Source organism: Coccinella septempunctata, chromosome 1 (assembly GCF_907165205.1).
Source record: "Coccinella septempunctata chromosome 1, icCocSept1.1, whole genome shotgun sequence".
NCBI lineage: Eukaryota > Metazoa > Arthropoda > Insecta > Coleoptera > Coccinellidae > Coccinella > Coccinella septempunctata.
Window position 1 is genome coordinate 9,926,325 of NC_058189.1, and position 26,369 is coordinate 9,952,693.

Consider the following 26,369-nt stretch of genomic DNA (forward strand, 5'->3'; position numbering starts at 1 on the left):
TATTTTTTTCAACCCTTTTTCATTATAGGGATGAAATGATTGAACTTAGGATTTCATGTACAGGGTGGGCAAATTTCGATGTTTTAGTTCAACAGCTTTTAAACCAGAGGAGAAAGACAAAATCTGATACCCCATTCTCATTCTCTTTTTCTGAGAAACTTACAACAGTAGTAGTGATTTTTGGCCACTTGCTTTTGTTTTAGTGTTATAAGCAAAAATTGGAAAAATGGCGATATCGAAATAAATTTATATCTCCGGTAATTCTGATGATAGAGCTCTGAAATTGAAACATTCTACAGGCACTTTTTCACGTAGAGTCATGTGACGTGCTCGCCTTTTTAGCAGGATTTTTAATTACGAAGCTATGACTCAAAGTTATGTTTTCTTAAACGGAAACATTAGATTTCTTTGCAATTATTTGAAAGCTTAATTTTTACTGATTTCAAAAATATATAGCATCATATGGTTTGTATCAATATAAATAATAGAGAAAATGGTCAAAAAGGAAGCAGTCTCCTTCCGGCAATGTCATTCTTTCTATGCTTTTTACCAATTTTCACAAAATTTGAATCAAGATATATTTCATAAATTTTCATAATAATGAAAGGACTTATAGAAGGAGACTGTGGTAATCATACGATGCTATATTTTTCTATGCTCATCAAAAGTTGAAACCATTGAAATATTGAGAAAAAAGATTTTTGACCATTTTCTATTATTTAAATTGATACAAACCATATGATGTTATTATATATATTTTTGAAATCAGTAAAAATTAAGCTTTCAAAAAATTGCACAGAAAACTGGCGTTCCCATTTAAAAAACATAACTTTGGGTCATAGCTTCGTTATTTGAAATCCTGCTAAAAAGGCGAGCACGCCACTGGATTCTACGTGAAAAAGTGCCTGTATAATGTTTCAGTTTCAGAGCTCTATAATCAGTATTAGCGGAGATATAAATTTATTTCGATATCGCCATTTTTCCAATTTTTGCTTATAACTCGAAAACAAAAGAAAGTTTTCAAAAATGACCACTACTATTGTTAGTTTCTCAGAAAAAGAGAACGAGAATGGGGTATCAGATTTTGTCTATCTCCTCTGGTTTAAAAACTGTAGTGCTAAAACATCGAAATTTGCCCACCCTGTACCTACTCCGAGAAAGACTTTAGAAGTGAATGATGTTTTTTTAGGTGTAATCGCAAACATGCCTTTTTCGTAGGGCAGTAATTGATAAAAGATTTTATCGATTTAATGTTTATTCATTTTTGTAATTCGACTTTTATTTCAGACAATTCATCAGTTACTACCCTAGGGAAAATTTTTTTCGATAACACTCTAAAACCATCAATTAATCCTGAAGTGATAAAAATACATAAAAAGAGTTAAAATTCGAATTCAATGAGTGCAAACATTTTATCTCTATAATGCCTATAATGGAAACAAGGTTGGAAATTATAATATATAATATATATAAAGCAACTAGGTTTCAATTATATAAGGTGTCCGCGCCATGAAGCAGCGGTCGATTACTCTAATTCTAATTCTATTAACTTTTCAAAAAAGAGTTTCAAATGAAACTTTACTCTTTTCAAGTATAGCATCTCCTAAAATCATTTAGAACTATACAAAGTGTTTGTTTCTTCTGTACAGCTATCAACTTTGTTATTTTAAATGGAACATCGTATATATTTTTACATTTTAAAATTCCTTGTTAAATTTTAATATTAGTCTGAGAACACAACTATTTCTGAATTCTCAACGGTTTTCGAGAAATTTGACTTTTTATTAATATTTTTTTATAAAGGTTTATAGCTCCGTCTCTATTCTATGTAATTGATTCAAATTTGGACTGTGTCTAGTCAATAAATGATACACTGAAAATTTTCTTCGTAAATAACCATATTCTATACAGGGTCCACGAAAAAAAAGGGTTGCCATTTAAAAAAAATGAAGATTTTGATGAATTTCTGTTTTGATAATGGATCTAAGTTTTCGTGGACCCTGTATTTAATATGATTATTTACAAAGAGAATTTATAGTTTATCATTTATTGACTAGACATAGTCCAAATTTGAATCCATTACATAGAATAGAGACGGAGTTATAGTCCTTTATGTAAGTACCTCAAACTGTCAAAATAGTAATATAAAGTCAAATTTCTCGAAAACCGTTCAGAATTCAGATATATTTTTGTTATCAAACTCATATTCAAATTCAACAAGGAATTCAAAAATGTAAAAATATATAGGGTGTTCCATTTAAAATAACACAGTTGATAGCTGTGCAGAAGAAACGAAACACTTTGTATAGTTCTAAATAATTTTAGGAGATGCTCTACTCAAAAGGAGGAAAGTTTTATTTTTCAATTCTTTTTTGTAAAGTTATTAGAATTAGAGTAATCGACCGCTGCCTCATGGCGTGGACAGCCTGTATAACTAGGTTATTTTACACGTTATTGCCAATTCAAATTTCTCGAAAACCGTTCAGAATTCTGACATATTTGTGCTATCAAAATCATATTCAAATTTAACAAGGAATTCAAAAATGTAAAAATATATAGGGTGTTCCATTTAAAATGCAGTTGATTGTTTTCCAGAAGAAACGAAACCATTTGTATTGTTCCAAATAATTTTAGGGGATGCTCTACTTAAGAAAAGTTTTTTTTCAAACTCTTTTTGTTAGTTTTGTTAGTCAATAGAATTTGAGTAATCGACCGCTGCCCCATGGCGCGGACACCCTGTATAAGGTTAGTTGACGTTTCTATAATTGATATTATGAGTACTAGGTAATAGGTATAGATTTCATGATATTATTCAAACTCGATAAGAAGTTTCAGAAACCATATCAACAATAAAAAGCTTACATTATTCATGAAAAAACATTTTGATATTCAATCAGAATTGATGGGTGGCTCGAAGGAAGATCATTCCTGACACGTCTTTATATAGGTACTTTATTCAAACTTGAGAAAGAATCACGTATTTCCGGGACAGCCTGTATAATCGGACGTTCAAAAATATTCCGCGTCAATTTGGCTTTGAGAGGTTTATATTTTGGGCTCGAAAGTAGTGCGTACAGCTTCTACTATACCACTTACACAATTAGATACTTTCGAATTCTTCTTCTAGTCTTCTATGGTTTAAGGAACCTGTAGTTATTTTTTTTTAATTTAATTTATGCCATAGATATTTCACCATATATTATTAATCCGGAAACAGTGGTGGTGGTTACTTTGTACTCGCTCTGTATATAAATTTATAGTGATTCTAATTATGCAAACCTAATAAATCAAGAATCAAAGCACTACATTGTATATTTTCATTCAACTTTGTCCGTTGTGGATAAAAGTAATAAAAAGAACTACCACGAGCAGTTCCATTAGCTTTAAAGCCTTCGGAATATTCTTGAATTATTTCATATTAAAATTGAGAATTTTTTTTAAATTTGACCGGGGCTTCTAGATTAAAATGTATTTTACCCATGAATATCACATTCTTTAATCCTTCGAGTTATACTATACAGGGCGTCCCAAGTTCGAGTACGTATAAGACGTTTCTGGAGAACTGGACATATTTGAAATCTTAAATGACATTGATAAACTCGAAACGGACGTTTCTGAAAAAGATCTTTAAAGTGAGGTACCACTCGACTTGTTCCCAATTCAAATTCTTGGGGTTGTAGAGCCCATGTTTTAAGACTTTCGAGTACCAGAATATGTGTCCTACAAAGAACATTAATGAACATATTTCCTCAATATCACCAGTAATCATAATATGAGAAATATCGGGTTTGGCTGGATTTCGTTTGGGCACTCTGTATGATAGAGTTCAAGATAGCTTGAATACTTCGCCAGGCTGAATTTTGTTATATCAATCAGTCGAATTCATTCGGATCTCTTTTCATATAGCTACATTAGACAGTGAATCACACCGTAACGTATAATGATGACAAAATCCCACAGTCTTATCGAATGCAGAGGAAGTTTCTGAATTTGATAAAAGAATGGCCAGTTTCGTCTTGGTAAGCAAAGTTAGCAGAGCATGTGGTTCAGTTTGGGAAGATCTGAGGGTTTCCCCACTCAATACCCTCCAAATGCTAGTGCAGTGCACTTCGATACCATAGAATTGGGTATAATAATAGTGTTTTTGATGCTGATGTTCTGTTTTGCGATTTCTTTACCGTCTACAGATAAAAAAGCGGTAAGCATTGAAGGAATTGAAATGCAACCCGAATAACCTAATGTTTCATCAAAAATTTCCTCACTGAGAAATTCAGTAGGACTTGAAAAATTTTTAGGTACATACTGATGTGAATAATTCAATTCGTACAAAAATATACCATCAATTGCTTAGAAAAGGATTTTATTCAATTTAATTCATCAAGAATATAGGTACCTAACTACTGGTAAAATATTTGTTCGAGTCAGAGGCTCACCCTGTATATCACGATAGCTTCTTCAGCTGATAGTAGAACACATGTAGTGGTGGAAAAACGTATCTTCGTCAACATCATCAACAGTTTCATAGTTTTATTATGGATTTTCTTCAAATATCGGCCACATCAATTCAATATTGAAAAAAATAATACAGCATAACGTGATTATACTTTTTCCTTATGTATCATCATCCTGATTACTCTATATACCTAGGTGGTACCTCTCTGAAGCTCTTTATGCGTGTTTTGGAGAACTAGTTGTAGGCTTTATTACTTGGTCCTAATGCCGCCGTAGGTAGAGCACTATTAATTATCATTACATAATCCAATAGTGAAGAGTAGCCCATACCATTTCTACTAAAAAATTCTTCTCTAGCTCCGGGATCAAGTTGGGTATCTAGAGATCCTAGAACAATGCTCTAAGGCTAAGGCACTGAGCTATGGAGCGCCTCACTTACCTAACCAAAAATTCTTTGCTTTGCTGTATCGTTTCTTCAAGCTCTTAAGTTAGTCGGTATCGGAAAATAGTGTGCTACTTCAATAATTGATATGACTGTTTGTGAGGTTCATTGACAATATTGACTTAGATGATGATGGCTTTTATTCGTGTTCTAACATTGTAAACGACTACCTAATAAAAAATTATGTATTTTTCAGAACATTTTTGCATATTCGAGAATTTTTATACAGCTGCTCATTGGATTACTCATCTTATGTAAGTACTGGAGGGATTAAACGAAGCATTCGATTGTATATTATATCATAATCCCATTATTCTCTCTCATTTCGTCCGAACAATTTTTAGTTCTACAGGGTGATTCAGAACTATTGCTAAGGACAGATTGTTTGGACCAAAATATGGCGATAGGACCAAATATACTTCAATAAAATATTGCTGTGGAAAAAGATAGAGGGCATTAAAGTTGAATTTTATACAAGGGGACAAAATAATTTTTTCTTCGAAGTTCGAAAGTCCTTTATTAAAAGAATTATAGAAAAGGCATAGAAGTCGGAGGAGGCCACGTAGAACATTTAATTTAAGTTAATTCTTTTTATGTTACATTGTTTTTAATTATGCTTTATCGTCGAAATAAATAAATAAAATAAATAAATCGTTACTTCAAATACCCTTCCGATTCTCTGAACTATTCAATTGTGTTTTTCTTAAAAACGGATGAAAAAATATACAATGAAATTATTAGCAAAAAACGAAAAAAAAAATCAACTTTAACGCCCTCAGTCTTTTTCCACAGCAATATTTAATTGAGGTATATTTGGTCCTATCGCCATATTTTGGTCCAAACAATCTGCCCTTAGCCTATGTCCCAATAGTTATGAATCACCCCGTATATCAAGCTGACCCAAAATCGAAACTCTGCATCGTGCACCTCATTTTCCAACGATGGTTTCGGACTAAATCGCTTTCCTCAGTGCAGATGTATGCACTGTTCCTATACATTTGCTTAGGTATTAAGTATATTGTGCCAAACAATGCCACGTGCCTGCTCCAGGCAGTGAACTAAATAAAGCTTTTAAGGAAACCTATAACTTTTCTATATTAACTTGAAGATAGATACTCCACTGAGTCAATCTTCAATCGCTTCAACTCACTGGAACTAAAGGCGTCTAATGGTGAGTTTATGCAGAGTAACTGAGAACTAATACCCTTGTTTATAGACTTGTTTATAGGGTTATAAAAACAAGGCTAATACCATAGAGTCTCTGGCTAACATGTGTACGCCTTCTGCCATTTAGAGTGGTCCCTTACTCAGGTATTAGTTCTTAGTAACTCAGCATTAAATTGACTCCATAGTGGATGATTGACTGTCGATATCACAGTGATAAGACCATTGAGCATTTACTAATTGTTAATTAATATTCATTCATTGGTCAAACACATAAGCATCGGTGATGGTGAAGTTCAATGGATTCTTCGATAGTTTAAATGTACCTACTACCCTTTAAAAGTGGGTCAATTTGAAAAGGTACCTACCACCCTTAATATCTCGGCCAACATGCATAATAAAAAAAAATGCAAAAAGAAACTTTGGCTCGTAGGATATTTTTTACGGTTTGTTCCAATCCATTTGTGTCCAACTCTGAGGGCGTGATGACAGCAACCCCTAAACTCTTGAATGGGTTTTTGAGTGACACTTGTTTTAAGGGTAATTCGAATGTTTTTTCAAAAATTCCATAAACTTGACCATTTTGTTAGTACCGAAAATGATACATGAACATAATGGGAAATTTGTTGTGCATTGTTTTGTAAACAAAAATATAACGTGATTTTAAATTCCGCCCTAACGTTTTCGAAAACATCAACTTGAAATTCTCGGCATGCTATGCGTATTCTTACTTTCAATTCTTCTACATCTCGGGGATACATTTTATACTATAGACAACCGACTTTGAATGTCCCCAGAGAAAAAAATCTAAGGGTAAGTCTGAGGAGAGTGGTTCAATTGGCTCTCTTCCACCAATATATTAGTCTTAGAAATGATCAGTGAGCCATCCCCTCACTGAATAAAAGCTCCATCTAGTTGGAAGTGAGTGAGATCTTCTTTTAAAAGTATAAGGATGGAAATATGATTTTAAATTTAATGAGGCAACAGCTCATAGATTATTTCTAAGAACCACGCTCCTCAGAATTAACACCTGATTTTTCTACAGAATAACAACCTTCAAATTTCCATACCCTAATTGACAAGTTTTTTTGAAAGCGTGTTATTCGCTATTCTTGATATTTGTTCGTCATCGTCAAAATATTTTTGTTATTGTTTATTGAAATCATTATGATGCAATATTATATTATTTAATAGTATATATGTATACACAGTCCGATAACACTGCATCTCATCATCTGTTGTTGTTCTTTAAGTTCTAAGGGGAAAGCATTCGATGAATGAAAAAATATGCCATTCTTCTTTGAGCACTTAATGAGAACATTTTCGTTTTAAGTAGGAAACTTCGGGCAAAATTGGGAAAAAGCCGTGGTGAATGCTAAGACGCCTTACAAAGCAGGAAATGCAGCAGAAATCAATGCCACAATAGGTGTCCATATCGGACTCAGAAGTGTGAATATAACTTTGAGGAGCACTTCGAATCATAGTTCAGAATTGAAGGGTGAAATAATTGATTACAATGAAAGATTCACATGGACATGGGACCAGGGAAATTTGGGCTTTGGACCATTTGGTAAGCGAATATCTTTCATTCTTCTTCTTCTAAAACGAACCATTTTGCGTATGAAAATGTTGAATTTTATGTTTCGGATCTATTGAGGTCTATCATTTTTAGTTAGCAAGTTGAAAAAAATTCAATTTCATAAATGCTGGACACATAGGTACATATATGCATTTAAAATAACTTTAGTAAAGACGAAACAGGAATATCTATTATTGCATAGGATTCTGTATATAATAATAATATAATAAGAGATGAGAATTTTCTGTATGTAATCGAAAAATTCAGAATCAAAAAAAGTAATGAACTTCTTTGCTAATTATTAATTGTCAGCAGAGAGATGCATCAAATATTTGACTATGCTAAAATTATATCTTTTGAATGGTCCTTCGAAGGCCTCTAAAAAATTATGTTGAAATGTTTGGTTACATATATTTTTTACCTCGCTTTATTTATTTTATTAAAAAGTTGACGAGAGGTGTAGCGATATCTCATGTTAAAGATCTTATCGAGTACTATATGATCCTGAAATTTCCCTTCAAAATTTCAATCGATAACGCAATGACAGGTAAAATAGTAGAAAAGTACTTACTTTTGTCTTTTGTGATTAGTTTATTAAATGCTGGAAATAGGCATAATTCACTTGAGTGCAGTAATTTATGGTTTGGCTGAAAACGTTCACGTACATAACTCAAGATTTCTGGTGTAATTTGACGGCATTCATTAATGATCCGCAAATCATCCAGTGACTCAGGCAGGGTAGCGTAAATCTTGGATTCCAGGTTACCCCCATAGAAAAAAGTCCAGTGGAGCCAGATCAGGTGATCTAGGTGGCCACTCAATATGTCCCTTTCTTTAATTAATCAAGGCGTGAGGAAAATTTTCATCTTAAAACTGACGTACCGGTTGAAATAAATGAGGTGGTCCGAAATAATCTTGGATTTTCATCTGACCAATACCGACAGTTATGCGGGTTTACAATATTGTTAAGGTAAAATGAACACTCGTCCGAAAAATAGATATCCAACATGTAGTTTTGATTACTGTTCAATATTTTCGCCATAGCTGTCTCGATAATTGCTGAAATGAGCATGCCTGTGAGAGGTGTTGGAATAAGATTCAGATTTGCAAAAACCCGTACAAAGTTTATCACATAACTTCAATATGCAGACGATTGCGCACTTATCGCTAGCAGCCCAGAGGATAAACAGATAATGTTGGACACCTATAAACATATATACGAAGCTTTAGGCCTTAGACTAATTGACAAAACGAAAATCCTGGTAAGTTCACCAGAAAGCCTTCAAACAGATATCAGCCTGGGGGATGAAACTCTAGAACAGGTCGAGCAGTTCAAATACTTGGTAAGCTTCATTAATACAAGGGCTAACCTAGACACGGAAATACACAACCGTATCAATTCGGCCTCATGGGCATTATGAAAGCTAAAGGACAGAGTATTTCAAAATCACGACCTCAATCTGAAGACCAAGACAGCTGTTTGCAAGGCAGTGATCCTCCCAACGCTTCTTTACGGAAGCGAAAGCTGGACGCCCTACAGGCGACCTATTAAACAGCTTGAACAAACGCAAGAACGTCATTTAAGACAAATAATGCACATAAGCAGATGATTCCACAAAGTTTCAAATGAAGAAGTCTAGCAACGCGCGAGTTGTATAACAATTGTGACTCAAGTAACAAAGGACCGACTCAGATGGAGCGGCTACATTCTGAGGATGCAAGACACAAGACTCCCCAAAATAGCTCTGTATGGCGAATTCACAGAGGGAGCTCGCAAACCAGAAGGCCAGTATAAGTGGTTTAAGGATATAGGTACTACATCAATCCCTAAAATCAGTTAATGCCAATCATAACTGGGAACAACTAGCGTTAGGCAGGTCACAGAGGAGGCAGTTATAATGAAGACTCGAGAAGGATACAGCGGCGGCCAGATCCTCTTGGTGACTATCCATACCCGGAGTGTGGAAGGATCTGTAGGTCACGGTTGGGTCTTTTCAGTCACAGGAGAGCACACAGTCACAATTAGCCCTAAGAAATTATAAGTCTGTTCGCAACGATAGTTTTTTTGAGTCTTTTTGTAGATTTATTCTCGGTAACGAGATACAGCAATGAATGAATGAATTGATTACCGTAAATCATTTCAGGGACCACTTCACAGAACTGCAGGCTGCGATCGGGAACATCTTCATTCAGTTCCTGAACCAATCGTTTCTAATAAGTATGGACTTTATGTTGTTCAAGGATTCTCATGATTGTTGTGCGTGAAACACCAGATACATCCAACAATTCCCTAGAGTACTTGGACAGTGACCTTTGGTAAAAGGTCGGATTCATTGCTACATGACCTACGACAGCCATGTCACTCGCTTCGTCTCTTTAATGCGCCCCCTTTTTGTTTCCGAATGAATCACTATAGCGTCAAATTTAGCAACCATTTACACTGCGTAAGCAACGGATACATTTTTTACAAGAAGTCGTTCGTTAAATAAGGCCTCTGTTGTTCGAGCAGAGTCATTTTCACCCTTTCTTCTACGGAATTCACCATTTTAATTCCATAAAAATTTACAATCGGTTTCACACACTTGTAACGTTCTTAAAAATTCCCGATATACTATAAAGGAAATCAAAAACATGATCCGTCTACTCTTTTGTAAAAAAATTAATACTTCTTAGACAAAAAATTAACAACATAACTACTGATACCTTTGAAATGTATCGTAAGATACATTTCTCATTGCCTCTTTCACGATTTTCGCTATTATTTCATTATCGATAGGTACTCTGAAGCGAAATTAAATGTCTCAACGTCTTCATGTATTAACAAATTGATGTCGATTGAGAAACTACAATTCAGAAGATTTTTTCAAGAATTCGTCTGATGAAGGAGTCTGATATAGACTCCGAAACGTTACGAAGTTATCATTTTAAAGTTTTTCTATCTGATTTGCTCATGACGAATTAGTGCAAGAATTCACACAGGAGCAATTCAATTATTTCAATTTTTTAATTGATTTTGTTTCAGAGACTGGGGGTGAAACCCCTAAAGAGTTTCAGATGATGCAGAGTCCTCCCAGATTGAATTTTAATCGATATCAGAAATTTTAAGGTCAGATAGTACTCGATACGATTTTCAAAATTAGTTATCGCAACACCCTTCATCCTTATTCAAAATGAAGGTTTTCTGCTCACCCCCTTTAGGGCGTTGAAGTTACAGGGATGAAAAAAGCAGAAAAGTTGTTCCCCCTCGAATCAGAAATTGACTCCGAGCGATTTTACACATTTTCATTGAAAAGTGGAAGAATCAAGGTGTTAAGTTTTCGTTGGACCACTCTGTATACATTATATGAGGAGATAATGCACGACCACATGTAGCCGGAATGAATCGTTTAGAAGACAATCGAATTGATTGGTTGCCTCAGCCTCATACATCTTCCAATCTTTTAACCATAGAAAGAACATTTTGAAAATAAGATTAGGTACCTACTACGTTTACCTCATCCTCCACAGACTCAAACGACACTTCGATACGAGGTCCAAGTTTCCTGGATATAAGAATTAGAGACAGTATTTCAGTCTATCTACCTTTAAGTACGAGAAATAGCCAAAATCAAGCAATTTTGGACTTTTGGACAATATAGAATAACAATTTTAATATTTTTTAGCTGGCCGATTACAGCAAGAGTTCAGAGCTGCTCAGTTGCGTGGAGTTCCAACGCCAATTTTATGGATAGTGGATTATTTCGTTATAGATGGTGAGGGATTTCGTTATGGAAGATTTTATAGAACTTCAGGGTGGTACTGCCATATTTTGATGTGGAGTGCATTTGCTACTTGGATACTGGCACTAATACTGTTCAGATCTGTCATCGTTTATGGCGGATACTGCTTGGGAATGACTGGGATTCTGCAGTTGGCTGCGAATTTCATCTGGGTTGTTGTTAAAAACCCAAGCCCTCTGTTCATCCCTTTCGATGGCGCAGATTTGAGAACTAGCTTCGGAAGTTCTTTCTGGATAACATTTTTCAATGGTAAACTACTTTCTCCGGGATGAAGGAATTTCACAATTTTGATAAGTGCACAGCTCTAGCAAGGATATACGTTTTTCATATACTACATTCACATTCTTTTTTATCTAACCAATTTCAGATTTTTCTTCGACATAGAACAGATCAACAAATCGGTGTACAAAATATTCCGGAAAGAAATTCAAAACTTTGAGTAGTAGGGGGAGTCCGGAGACTTGCTCAGGTACGAGACTTGAACCACCTCGAATATTTCAAGTCAAATTTCGCGCTACCGGTATCGTAAATAGCTTGCGATATACTCGTAACAAGGCACAACTAGTGGCGGCTCCATTTTGGCCGCCATCACAACAATTCGGGAGTGAGAGGGTTGAACGTGATTTTGTTGTTAGGAAGTAAGAAATTTTTGTTTGTTACACTGTCTGAAAACTGAAAAACTGAAAAAATAGGTACTTAGTGTTATTTAGTTTCTTTGCTTTCATTTATTTATATTGTTTTACTAACGATGAGCGATTTTTTAATAATAGTAGTAACAGTTTCAAGAAAACATCCGTTGAATAGACGAAAAGGGAGTGCGGAAGACTTGACCCATGCTATGGTCGGGAGACATAATCAGTGGTCCAAATTCTCCGCACTGAGTTTAGATAATAGTTTTCTTCAAAAAAAGAAAATTGACTAATGGAAATAACTATAAAAAATATACAAAGGTTCAAAAAAGTAAAAAACATCTCGGAAATAAGTGAGATGAGTGACTCTGAAATAGAAAATATGTATTTCATACGCTGATACATCTGATGATGAAAACCTTAACATAGACAATTGTTGGTCATTGGAAATTGTCTCTTTTCGATGTTTTTTCTGATAAACAAACTTATGGTCAAGTCTCTCTCGCCCCTTGTTCAACTCAGACATGAGTCAGTTTTCGATTCCTAAAAACAGAATTGCTGTACTCAAAATGTTCACTCACCATCACTCTACTATTATTTATCGTTACCTATTTGGGCATGATATCTTCACGCAAAAAATGAGTTGCTACCATTTACAGATACAACTTAAGTGACTTCAGAGTGAAAAGCGGTTCAACTCTCCTGGACTCCCTATACGTAATGGTCATGATCAGAAAACTGAAAGACGTGGGTGAGATCTTGGGTTCGAAAAAGTGAAGTGAAACCAGTCCATCCCGCCTAGTTTTGAGATGAATGGCTTAGAAGTTGTTTAACACCAATTAATTCAAAAGTGACTTCTTTATTTATTATTATTCTTATGTAAGTATATGCTTACATTCTAAACTTTTAAAATCTAAAGAAGTCACTTTTGAATTAATTTGGTGATAAACAACTTCTAAACCATTCATCTCAAAACTAGGCTGAATGGACTTGGTTCACTTCAGCTCTGAACCCCTCATATTATGTTGTCCTTATGGGTTGTGTGCCCAGCGATGATTGCGCCAACTATTCGAAAACAGTTTATATTTCGGCTCATCAGTGAACAAAGCAGACCTTCAATGATCGTCCCAAGTTCCAATTCACATTGGCTCATTTCAATCGAATTCGCATACTATTTTGAGCTAGTGGAATCTTTCTCAAGAGTCCTCCAGAATGTAGATAAACGTCTTGATGTTTTAGACGAACTGTTTCAATCGAAACCAAAACACCAGAAGCGTTCAGAAATACTCAAAGGCTCTCTATCTCTTCGCGTAGACATAGTCAGAAACCGATAAGTGATATTATATACATACATATTGCCTTTATCACAGGATATCTAAAACCTCAATCTATTGGTTTTTAGTATAAATTATTACAATTTTATTTGTTGACTTGAAATCCTTCATCCCTTTTATCCATAAATATTCAATTCTTTTTTGTCTTATATTATATTTTATTTTTTAGGTATTTTATGCGTTATTTGTGCAGTTATAATAATCGTAATGGATCAAAGATACGACCACTACCTATATACATATTTCGACGTTGATCCATTGACGAGTTTCGATGAGATATCATACTTGAGTAAGTACAATGAAATACTGTGTCTTTCTCTACATTCATAAAAAATACAGATTGATAAATAATGTCCACGCTCAAGTCATGCAACGTCGCAAATTTTATAACAAAAGAGATGACAAGAATTAAAAAGTGATAAACCCGTAAAATAAAATATCAATTGTTCAGGAAAAAAAAATAGATTACGATTGTACCTAGGTATAGCAACATACAATCAATGTTGAGGAGAATTGTCTTGCAAAAACAAACTTTGATGATTTTCCGAGTCTTCTTTCCATAATTACGAGGATATATTGAAAAATGATTAGCCTACTATAGAACACAACAAAATTTCAATGTCAAAATATTTTATTATTCAAAATATTCTCCTCTTTATTGGATACATTTATTACAGCAAACCTGCAACGTCTCTAGACCTTCTTGCTCTGCAAACCAGACCTCCACAGCTTTTATTACCTCCTCGTTGGAAGAAAATTTACGACCTTTTAAACTTTTTTTCAGTTGAGGAAAGGGATGATAGTCAGATGGAGCCAAATCTGGTGAATAAGGGGGGTGTTCTAGTAATTCAAACCCTAAATCACGAATTTTTTGCATGGCAACATGTTGACACAGAGAGAGATACATGAGATTTGTCTGCAGGGGCGTTGTCCTGCAAAAACAAATCACCTTTGGATAGCTTTCCGCGTCTTTTCTCTTTAATTTTTTCCCGTAGAGTGGTCAGTAGTGTCGAATAGTAATCTCCTGTTATTGTTCTACCCTCATTCAAAAAATCAGTCATGATTACTCCATGGTAATCCAAAAAAACAGAAGCAAGAACTTTTCCAGCAGATTTTTGGACACGAAACTTCTTAGGTCATGGAGAACCAGAGTGCCGCCATTCCATCGATTGTTGCTTTGTTTCTGGATCGTAGGAATGTACCCAAGTCTCATCCATAGTAACAATTCGGTTTAAGAAGTCTACATCGTTTTCAAATCGAACACAGATCGAACGCGATGCTTCTACCCTTGCATGCTTTTGGTCAAAATTCAAACATTATTAACCTCAAACTTCACACTGACAGTTCTAATGAGTTATTGTTCGTTGCTATGGTAACGCAATATTTTTTTATGCTTGGGACTGGTCTAGGCTAACTAGATATCAGTACATCCTCGTAGTGTCGTTTTTACAATTTCAAAATTCGAGTACCTACAGATATCAGCTTGAATACGACTTGATACTCCAATTTTTCGCCTCTAGTAATTTCAGTCGACATCCTATTTGTTTTAAATTTTATTGGTCAGCTTATTTAGCTATATTTATCCATATCCATTTTCTTTCGTACCTTACACTGATAGCCGCAGAGAAAAATTCTTCAAAGATTTTAAAAAACTTACTAATCACGTCAAATCGAAAAGCTCTTATATTATTAGGTCATTATAGAATCAACTAAAATTTTTCGTTTTAGCCCCAGAAGAAGAATCGGTTCTGAGGCATAAAGAAGTTAAGAATGATATACCTTTAATACCTATGGCTCAACAAGAAGAAGAGGAAGAGGATAAAGTTGAATATATTCCAGTTTACAAAAAACGAGGCACCGTACGTTATAGACAGAATGCTCCTTTACCACCTCCTGTACCCAGGGAGAAGAAACCTAAGCACTTGATGAATCAAGTAGTCTGAATTTATCGTTTATTTCATGCTTCTCTTAGAATTTGCAAGATGGATTTACTAAGAATAAATTTTGAGAGAATTCGATGTTTCATATACTTACCTACCCAGAAAATTAAACCTACCATATCCAAAAAACTTTGATTCTGAAGGAACGAATGTTGCGAACTTTCATAAACAGCTCACAATATTCATAAGATACCTAGCGGATGTATCAGATGGTTATTCAATAATATTGAACAACATTGAACAATACAATATCGAGTCATACTAGGTACTACTACGATCTTTTCCTTGTTGACGTTTTTGACCAGCTCCGGATGGCCACGTATAGTTCCCTAAATCTGCGGTACGCTAATTGACCGAAGCAGCAGCCCCACTCTCAGTGTTTTCCGAAGTGGAAAACTGCACATTCTCGTATCATTCTCTTTGTTAACTGTGTAGAAGTATTTTTTCATTGTCTCATTTAAATTATTTTAACACATCTTCAACTGTTCATCTCATCAAAGTAATATATTTACTTCTCAGTCAATTCTGGTGCTAATTTGTTCAAATCAAAAGGTAACATACTCATAGTCTTCTCAAAATTATTAATTTAACCATTTTCATCTTCTTTTCATTCTTATGAAATGAGTCCACGTGCAAGATTATTTCAGAATCTTCAAACATATTCATGGTTTTGACTAGTTCTGCTCAATTGATATATTCACACGAGACCACTCGATTAAATGTCTTCTCAAGATTATGTATTTTATGATATTTTATAATTTACATAGATTTTCAGACCTCCCTAGATTTTCTTACAAGGAAATAGGTATGTAGCACCAGAATTGAATTCTTCTCACGTCTTTCTCATTGATAATGAATACTGATTTATTGTCTTTTCATGATCAACTCTTTTATTTGAATCAGTTTATTTCATTTCTCTTCGTTAACCTCTAAATTACATATGACTAATTACTGATGTGGAGTTTCAGATGAATTAATCTTCTTGTTATCTAGGGTGGACCCTGGATTTAGTAGTTTTCCTTCAGAACGCGATGTGCACTTCTAAAATATGGTTCAACTGTAACTGGTTAGCCATGATACTGGTCGACAGTCTCTTGTCCTGGTTCCACCCTGAAAGGTGGTATAATCATGTACACTCTCAATTATTGGTATGATCTAATCGTTGTTCTTTGTACTCTCATTAATACATTCTCATATTCATTCATCGTGCTCCATATACATGTTAGTTTTCAAGCCTTCTACTCTTTTCGAAACCAACGATTAGTGATTTCCCTCATTAGTACTCTCGTTTTGCACATCTCATAATTTATCAATTATATCTTCTATTGTTCTGATGGACGTTCTAATCGTGCTTACTTGTGAGAAGTCTGTCTCTGTAAATGTTGTATTTATTGATGAATTTTGCATTCTTCAAGACCAACGTTACTCGCAATACTTATAATATTCTTACTCTTCTCTTATTAATTATATAATATTCTTGCTCTTCTCATTTAACTTATAATATTCTTGCTCTGCTTGTATTCATAAATTATAATTATTGCTCAACTTACGCATTGCTCTCATTGATGACCAGACTTAGACTCTCTAGAAAAAGAACGGCTCCAGGTCCAGATGGTATATTAACAGGCACGATGCGGAAGGTATCTCGAGCGAATGAGCGATAATGGCCAGGATCTGCATCATCTTGATGTGGCTCGAGAAACTGCCTAGGGACCTTGGCCGCGCAAGAACCGTCCTTCTTCCAAAGAAGAAAGGAGCATTAGAACCAATAAGCCTCTTCCGCCCTATTACAATGCCCTCCCTAATAGTAAGCACTCTGCACAAGGTTCTCACGAATAGGTTGCAAGAAGAACCCACCTTTAATACATCCGAAGATGTGAGTAAGTCCGAAAATACAAACGGGAGAAGACTGAAGATTTATGCTGAAAAACTTAATGCAGTTGTGATAGGACCTGATATACCGACCTACATACCAAGAGTAAATGGACTACCCGATGTACTGGACATTGTCGTAATGAAAGACATCACTGAAGAAATCAGCATTGATACAATAGAAGACGGAACTTCAGACCACAATCCCATAGAATTCATAGTGGGACATGGCCCAAGAAACGAAGAAGAGACACAAACCAAAGAACGCACAGACTGGGAGAAATATAAGAATTTACTTCAGGAGAAAATCAGGGAAATTCCCCAAATAAACACCCAGGATGAATTAGATGAAGCAGTTGAAAAATTGGAAAATCATATAAAAGAAGCCTATGAAGAAAGCACCAAGAGAATAAGGAAACCAATTCCGAAACATTCACATGGAGATACGCCAAGGGATATAAAGGAACTTATAAAAAAGAACAGAAGACTCAGGAAAATCTACAGAACAACAAAAAGAGAAGAAGACAAGAAGAAACTGAATAAGCATAGTCAGATATTGAAAAATGCTTTAACAGAACTGCGTAATAACAGATGGCACCAGAGATTAAGGGAACTGAATACAATAGATCACTCGGCTTGGAAAATGCAAAAACGCTTACGACGAGAACATACAGTTATACCTCCACTGCATGGAGCAAACGGAATGGTATATACGAGACTTGAAAAAGCCGAAGCACTTGCCGACACAATTGAGAGAGAAGCCAGAATAAATTACAGAAATGATGATGACAATGAAGATCTAGAAGAAGAAGTGGAGGCAAACGAAGAACTGATGATGGAACCACCGGAAACCGAAATCATTCCAAAACCGGCTTCACCAACAGAAATCAAAGAGATCATAATGAAACTGAAAAACCGGAAAGCACCGGGAGAAGATAGGATAACGAATTATATGTTGAAGAAATTGCCTAGAAAAGGAATAGCAGCCTTGACGAATATAACAAACGGAGTGATGAGGACCGAATACTACCCAAAGAGATGGAAAACTGCAGAAATGCTAGTTTTCAACAAGCCTGGAAAGGAACGGAAATTTCCTCAAAATTATAGACCAATCAGCCTACTATCAGCACTAGGAAAAGTCGTCGAGAGGGTTATCGCCAAAAGGCTGAATGGGGAAACAGAAATGTTGAAGATAATTCCACCCGAACAATTTGGATTTCGACGAGAACACTCGACTGAACTCCAATTACTACGGCTCATAGAATACGTCACCGAAGGAATGCAGACCAAACAGGCCACAGGATTAGTTCTGATGGATATCGAGAGAGCTTTTGATAGAGTATGGCACGAAGGCCTAATCTACAAGATGAAAAAAGCAGGATATTCGACCAAGCTATGCAAGATTATAAGGAACTATCTGAGGAATAGAAACTTTTATGTGAAGATAGATGGAGCAACCTCTCAAACCAGACAATTGGAAGCGGGAGTGCCTCAAGGATCGGTACTTGGACCTCTGCTTTACGTAATATACGTTTATGATATCCCGAAGAATGCTAGGAATATGCTCACCTTGTACGCAGATGACACAGGAATAGCGTTCAGACATCGACGCCCAGAGATCATACACCGGAGACTGCAGGAAGCCATAGATGAATTACTCAAATGGTGCATCAAATGGAAAATCCAAATCAATGGAAGAAAGACTCAAGCAATATTACTGCAAAAGAGAAGATTGAGGATGGAAGAAAACCTTGAAGTTGATGGACAAGAGGTTGAATGGAAAAATGAAGCAACATACCTAGGAGTGACGCTTGACAGAGGACTTACATGGAAAAACCACATCAAATGTGCTGTTGATAAAACAAAAGCCGCAATGAGTAAACTTTATCCACTCATAGGCAGAAGAAGTCATATGAATAAGAACATCAAGTTGACGATGATTAAAACTATTGCGCGACCACAACTCACATATGGATCGGCGGCATGGGGCTTCGCAGCCAAGACCCACATCAAGAGAATACAGGCCACTGAGAATAAACTCCTTAGAATGGCGATGGACGTACCCTGGTTTGTTAGGAACAAACAAATCTACAAGGACTTGGAATGGGAACCAGTTACAGAATTTATGAAGAGAAAGGCGGAAAGGATATTCGACAAAGCCAAACAACATCCAAATGAGGAACTACGAAGATTAGTCGACTACGATCCAACAGAAGAAGCTAGAAGGTCAAGAACCTACCACCGAAGACCGAGAGATCAGTTAAGGATTTAAATGTAACCAAAGAAGAGCTTAACCTATAAAAGCTATAGGCAGCATACAACTATCAACACGACTATGATCGTGTGAGAGTCCAGAAACCATAAGAGTCAACTGGTTAATAGGCAAAATGCCCGGAACCTATGAAGAAGCAGTTAAGGGTTTTTAGTGGGTCTCGAGCTCAGAGAGTGAGAATCCCCACACTGTTCCCCCTCAGCAGAGGGTGTGTTCGTCTGTTTGCAGATTTTCCCCCTGCTACACCAAAAAAAAAAAAAAGTAAGTCCGACGTAGTGGCAACGTTGGGCCTAACATCACTAATAATTGATGCGCAGGTAGTAAACGGCCAACTTGATCTTGATCTGGTCAACTTGAACAAAATCAAATGCTATACAGATAACGCCCCTCTAGCTGATTGTATCAGGGCAGCCCATGGAAAACAGAACATCGTAACTTTAGCAGTTACAATTTCTTGGTGTGGAATTTGGTCAAAGACATCAGCCGATGATCTCATCAGGCTGGGTGTCATACTGAAGAAGGACTTGCCTATCATTTCCACTAGTGCCCTCATTGGGTCCGTCGTAGCTTGGAACATCTTTTGAATCCACGTCTGTAAGACGTGGACAGAATAGAGACGGATTCGGCTGAACATTGGCGACAGTTAAAGGATCGGCTTGGCACTAACGGGACGGCAAGGACTTGAGAAAGGAATACTCAAACACAAATCTAGGCTAAGGTTTAGGTTAATATTCTATGTGTTAGGTTAGTTAGATTAAGTGATAGGTAATTGTGCTACCTAATATATCAAAATATTAGGTTCAATGTCATTATGTTATGATGATTAAAAAAATAAAATAAAAATTCTCACAACTGCGCCATCAACAATCTACAATTAAATATGGACCCATGTATTGAAATTGTGGCATTTAATTTGGATTACTTGATATTAGGTACAGTGTTATTCTCTTATTTGGAAAAAATTCAGTTTATTGAAGGATTCAGAAAAATTTTTGAATTAAACTCACATCATCCTAGGGCCTCAGACAGTTTTCTCAGAAATAATGCTATAACTCGACTGCAATGGCATCTACACGACTCGATTCGGAGTCTAAACACAAAAATACAACATTTCCAATATAATAATATAAATTTAAAAAAAAACAAAGTGTAAACTAGTGATGCTGATAACAAAACTGTGTTCAATTAGGCATTTCGGATTGACGCCACTTCAGAGACAAACAAACCATCTAAGTGCATATGACCAAATATTAAAGGTGTACACAGATAAAGATAACTGTGACATGACATGGTCCACGTCAGAATGCGCATGATTCAAAAATGTACCCACATATGGTTTTACGCGCACGTCACGTTAGACAAAGTAGAATGCTTTTGCGCAAAATCCTATTTTCATTTTTGAAATATGCGCATTATGACGTGGGCCCACGTCACTTCAGAGTGATTTCTGTATGGACTTGAAGTTGGGTTCATGTTCATGTTATGGTGATTTCGAGAAGTTTTCATAAATCCTTATCAACTTTTTGAGAAAATGTCATTCACTGAGTATTCTTTATCCTTCAATGGTGATATCAAGGTATGATAAGAACTGACTACTATTGACTTAGACCCGTTTGCACCAAACGCACTTAGTGTTAAGTGTCTCTTAAAATGAACCCTCAACTTAAATTACGTTGCACCAACTGTAAAGTGACATTTAATTGGCTAAAGCTAGCCTTAAATTTAAGCACTCCTGTAATGACCACTTAGGTATTTAAGGGCGGGATTCTAACCTAAAATAATTTGTTGAACTCATAAACTGGCTGCAGAACTGCTGTGGGTTTTCTAATAACGTCAAGTTTATTTGACAATCCATTTCATTATCAATAATAATGCTAATTTAGCAACAAAAAGTTGTCACTCTTTGATAATAATATAATAGTTTACTTGACACAAACTGACAGGACAATAAAGTTAGGTTAATGAAATGACAACCAACCAATAAAAAGGCTTTATTAGACTAGAATGAAGTTGCACCAAACTAAAAAACTGAAATATCAATAGATAAGAAAACTTAAGGGCCCCTTACTTAAGATTCTGTTAAGCCGCAGTCGTGCAACTGACAATAAAACTAAGCGTCCATTAACTTTAAACTACGCTTGGTGCAAACGGGCCATATTGACTTGTAATAATTATTTTTCTTATTTTGACAAATAAAGTGACACTTTTTAAAACTCATGGATTTTGAGAAGTTTAACTTTTCATAACCAGTTACGAAAAGTAAAATATTCCGCAACTGATGATGAAAAGAAGCTTGCTTTCATAGTAAGGGAGGTGCTTCTATAGACGTTTTTGGTACTTTTAATTTGAATTCATAGCCATATCCTATTCAAAATTAGAAAAAATATTTTGTGTATTTCCCGTTCTGTTGCGCGACGAGCGAAGCGAAAATTCAATAATTGAAGAGAATATTGTGTGAAACACGTTGGCAAACACTATTTTTCGTATTTCGCGTTCTTTTGCACATCCCACTTCGCTCGTTGAGCAGAAATATGCTCATTAGTTACGAAAAATAATGCTTTTCCCAACTATTCGCAAAAATATATAACAAAACTATTGTGCAACCAGGTGAGAAAAGCATTTATTGTTCGTAATGAGAGTATATTTCGAGAAATGTGCAAAAGAACGCGAAATGCGAAAAATAGTGTTTCCAACGTGTTCCATTAAACATTTTTTCTAGTTTTTAAAAGTATGTGGCTATGAATTCAAATTGTGACGGAAATATTCATCATTTGTCATCATCAGTTATGAAATATACCAGATACGAAAAGTAAAACGTTTCAAAACGTCAGTTAGTTTTAAAAAGTGTCATTTTATATTTTAAAATTAGAAATTATTTATGGTTACGTGATCATAAATGTCATAAATGATTGCGTCCAAAGATATTACACATATAGGGGCAAAGCTCAGATCAATATTTTTTATTGATCTGAGGGGCAAAGATTACCTTTGATCAGAAATATCTCTGCCTTTGATTTATCTTTGATTGCGCCACCACTGGGCAGTCTGTGTTCATAGAAATTATAACTTTTTGTTATATCTATGTCTGTGTCAAAGTGGTTCAGTGGTTTATCCATCTGTGGAGGTTATGTTTTCAACCAGTGGTCTCGAACCTACCGATTTTTCGGTAGATCTACCGATTTGAGGCTTTTGCTACCGATATACCGAAATAGAAAGATTTTTTCACGATTTTTGTGATTCGGCGAATCTCCTGAATTTTTACCAGTTTTACACATTTCCAGCCTTATTGCCGCTGTGGATTACTTTTATCTTTCGAATAATAGATATAACCAGCCACTTGTTGTGTTAGGATTTGGTAATTTTATTTATGAACCATCATTATTTTCATTGATCTCGTCGGCAAAATTCAAAGGAAAGTACAAGTGAGGGACAGTTCAGGATCGAAACAACACCGCAGCTGGTCGGCCTTTAAAAATATCATTACCACAGCCACAGGCCACAGTCGGTAGTAGAAATGACAGAAATTACTTTATTTGTTATAGTACTTTCAGAAACTTTTTGTCGGTTTCCCAAAATTTTTGTGTTAGATACCTTGCCAAATTAATTTGTTGTGTTGATTCTGTATTTAAATGTTTTTAAAACTAATGTACGCTATGAAATTAATTTTTAATTATGTATAATATCCTCTGTATTTTAAATATTTCGAAATAAAGAAATTATGTTGGGCATCGTTGAAATATTGAGAATAATTTACCTTATGTTCTTTATTGTATGAAATATAGATATTCTTAATTTTTATTTCCATGCATCACAATTCGCCAACTCGGCTCTCATAACAAAGAAACAGTTAAGTTACTCTTTGCTCATACTCTCAGAAAAAATTTCGTTCGTTTCGACAACACTCTGGCGTATCTACCGAATTTCGAGCGAATATACCGATTTTTTTTGGTCACCCCTACCGATATCGCAGTTTGACGTTCGAGACCACTGTTTTCAACCTCTGTGTTTGTGATTTGAATTTGAAATTGAACACTCCTATGTTGATGAAATATATTTTAGGTTGTAATATTTACATTCCGATTCTTCAAAAGTTTCTCTATCCATCGTCCAGTATCAACTATGTACAACCGAAGAAAAAAATATGATAAAATAAAATTTTTGGGGGAAGGCCAATTTGCCACAGTGTTCAAAGCCAAAAATTTACAAACAGGAAGTATAGTTGCTGTGAAGAAAATCAAAATTGGAAGTAAACAAGAAGTACAGGATGGAGTTAATCGAACAGCACTTCGGGAAATAAAATTGCTGCAGGAGTTGGATCATCCAAATTTGATGTGTCTACTAGATGTATTCGGTCATTTATCAAATATATCGTTAGTATTCGATTTCATGGATACCGATTTGGAGGTAATTATAAAGGACACAACATTGATTCTCACCACAGCTAATATCAAATCTTACATCATACAAACACTTCAAGGATTAGAGTATTTACACATGAATTGGATGCTACATAGAGATCTCAAACCAAACAACTTGCTTGTAAATGCTGAAGGAGTTCTGAAAATTGGTGATTTTGGTTTAGCGAAATTATTTGGTTCCCCATCTCGACTTCTCACACATCAAGTTGTCACTCGATGGTATAGGGCCCCAGAGCTCCTATTTGGCGCTAAACAATATGGGACAGGAGTCGATATGTGGGCAGTAGGCTGTATATTAGGGGAGCTATTATTGAGGGTGCCTTTGTTTCCTGGTGAATCAGATTTGGACCAATTGACGAAGATATTTACAGTGTTCGGAAATCCGACAGAAGAAAATTGGCCTGGAATGAAGTCTTTGATAGATTATATTGAATTTAAACCTTTCACACCTATCCCTATGAAAAATATTTTTACTGCAGCTGGAGATGATCTATTGGACGTTCTTGAAAATATTTTAGTGTTAAATCCACTGAAAAGAAAAAACTGTACCCAATGTTTGCAAATGCCCTTCTTTTCAAACAAACCTGCACCAACGCCAGGATTAAAGTTACCCTTACCACAAAAAATAAAGAATACTGTAGAAACAGAAAATAATCAAAATGTGCTGAAACGAAAATTAGCTTATGATGGTTCTGTAGGTCCAACACTAGCAAAAAGGTTATTTTTTTAACTTCTAAAAAAATGGCCGAATCTAGATGTTTTTTCTCTGTAGAATATTGTTTTGTTGAGAATACTATTTTGCAGCTAAAGCTCAATCAATAAATTGAAAGAAAGAAAAATAGTAATACTAATGGCTGTCTATAATAATTAATTATGAACATCAGGGAATTTTATAGTAATTATAATTCAAAATATTGGATAATTATTATCCATAAGGCTGATAAATTGAAATTTGTTCATTATTTAATGAATTTCTAGTGGAACTTCTATTCTGAGTTGATTTCAATTAGTAAAGGCTGAAATGAGCATGTGATATTCATCTTTTTATTCAATTAATTGAAGGTATCTTAATTTCAGGCTTCAAGAATAGATATTATTCAAGTATTCCAGAATTCAGGGAATATTTTTGTTTTGGAATTGATTCTATTGAATTCGCTATGTACTATAATTGTGATGAGATTTCATACTCTTCATATGTTGTAATTATTATGAATCAATATCTTGTGAAACATAATCTTTTGTAAAGTTGGTGTATAAAATCCTGAGTAAAATCCAATGAACACAGATGGAACATATGTAAAACTACTCTCATGAAACATAGATTTTGGATAGTTAGAAGATTTGGAGTCCATATGTATATCCTCTTGAAGAATTTTTCTACAGAAAATTGTTAAAAGAATGAAGGTTTATAATAAATTTTCTTGAATATCAGGTTTTGGCTTTACTCCCTTTTAGGCTTCACTATAATAAGAATGGTTTTTATTGATTTACTAAAAGGCATGCCTACGCTGCGATTACTGTTGCCTGATTTTTTGATGAATCACGTGCTCAATTGAAGGATAGTGCCGTCCATCGTACATTGAATGGATAAAAAAATGTTATTTCGAATTTAATGTCGCAAAATTTGTTCCTAAAGTCATTTTGATGAGAGGGAAAAAGAAAAACTTTTTTTTACTCCCTTACGTTTTCACTACATTTTAAACTAATAATATACTTCATTGGTTGTTACCGCATTCTGTCCTTCTTTTAGCTTCGAAAGTGTTTTTCCAGCAGCAGTGCCAGAAAGTGATTCTTTTCCCGCATTAGTGAAGGAGAGTGATGTTTTCTAAACTAAAATGAGTTCGAAATAATGGGCAAAAGAATGCAAGGTCGTAAAAAAATTCTTAACTCATATACTCATTTACCTATGTCTTTGTAAATAATTCAATATTCAGGTGTCAGGTGTTGAAAAATTTACAGAAGCAATTCAGAATACAAAATTCGCAATCAATTATGATTTTGTCAACGTTTCGGAACTCATCTTGTTCCTTTCTCAAGACTAGAAAAAGGCATTCATTAACTAAAAACAAAAACATATAACATTAATACTATACCTCATCATCATACAAATAATAAAACATACAGGGTTGGGATAAAGTTTGGCACCAAATTAATATCTTTAAAACAAAACGGGCGATATTTTTGAAATTTGGCAGCTGAGTGTAAGGGACCACAATGCATCTGATGAGCATATTTTCATTAATGAGATACTTCCGGTTTAACCGGAAATGACAAAACTTTTTATTTAAATGGGACACCCTGTATATTTCTGCAGATTCTGAAAGTGCACCTTGTTTCGGATCTGTCCATATCGGGTTCCATGTAAAAATTATCTGTAAAAAGAAGAAATTCTTTTTGTACATTTGAGAAAAAATCCATTCAAATAAATAAATCGTTGTTATTTGTATCAATAGTGAGAAATAAAACGGAATACTTTGTATTAGATAAC

At 35.0% G+C, this 26,369-nt stretch overlaps 2 protein-coding genes across 2 annotated transcripts; both read left to right on the plus strand.

Annotated features, from left to right (window-relative positions):
* The first annotated feature begins 3,999 nt into the window (after positions 1–3,999).
* On the plus strand, positions 4,000–15,392 carry LOC123312237 (dual oxidase maturation factor 1-like). Its single transcript, XM_044896568.1, has 6 exons — positions 4,000–4,198; positions 5,091–5,148; positions 7,392–7,628; positions 11,300–11,665; positions 13,549–13,668; positions 15,108–15,392. The coding sequence occupies exons 1-6, from the start codon at positions 4,040–4,042 to the stop codon at positions 15,320–15,322; spliced, it is 1,155 nt and encodes a 384-aa protein (XP_044752503.1). The 5' UTR covers positions 4,000–4,039; the 3' UTR covers positions 15,323–15,392.
* An 8,065-nt stretch (positions 15,393–23,457) lies between these two features.
* LOC123314917 (cyclin-dependent kinase 7) lies at positions 23,458–25,312 on the plus strand. Its single transcript, XM_044900379.1, has one exon. The coding sequence runs from the start codon at positions 23,583–23,585 to the stop codon at positions 24,609–24,611; it is 1,029 nt and encodes a 342-aa protein (XP_044756314.1). The 5' UTR covers positions 23,458–23,582; the 3' UTR covers positions 24,612–25,312.
* Positions 25,313–26,369: the final 1,057 nt, after the last annotated feature.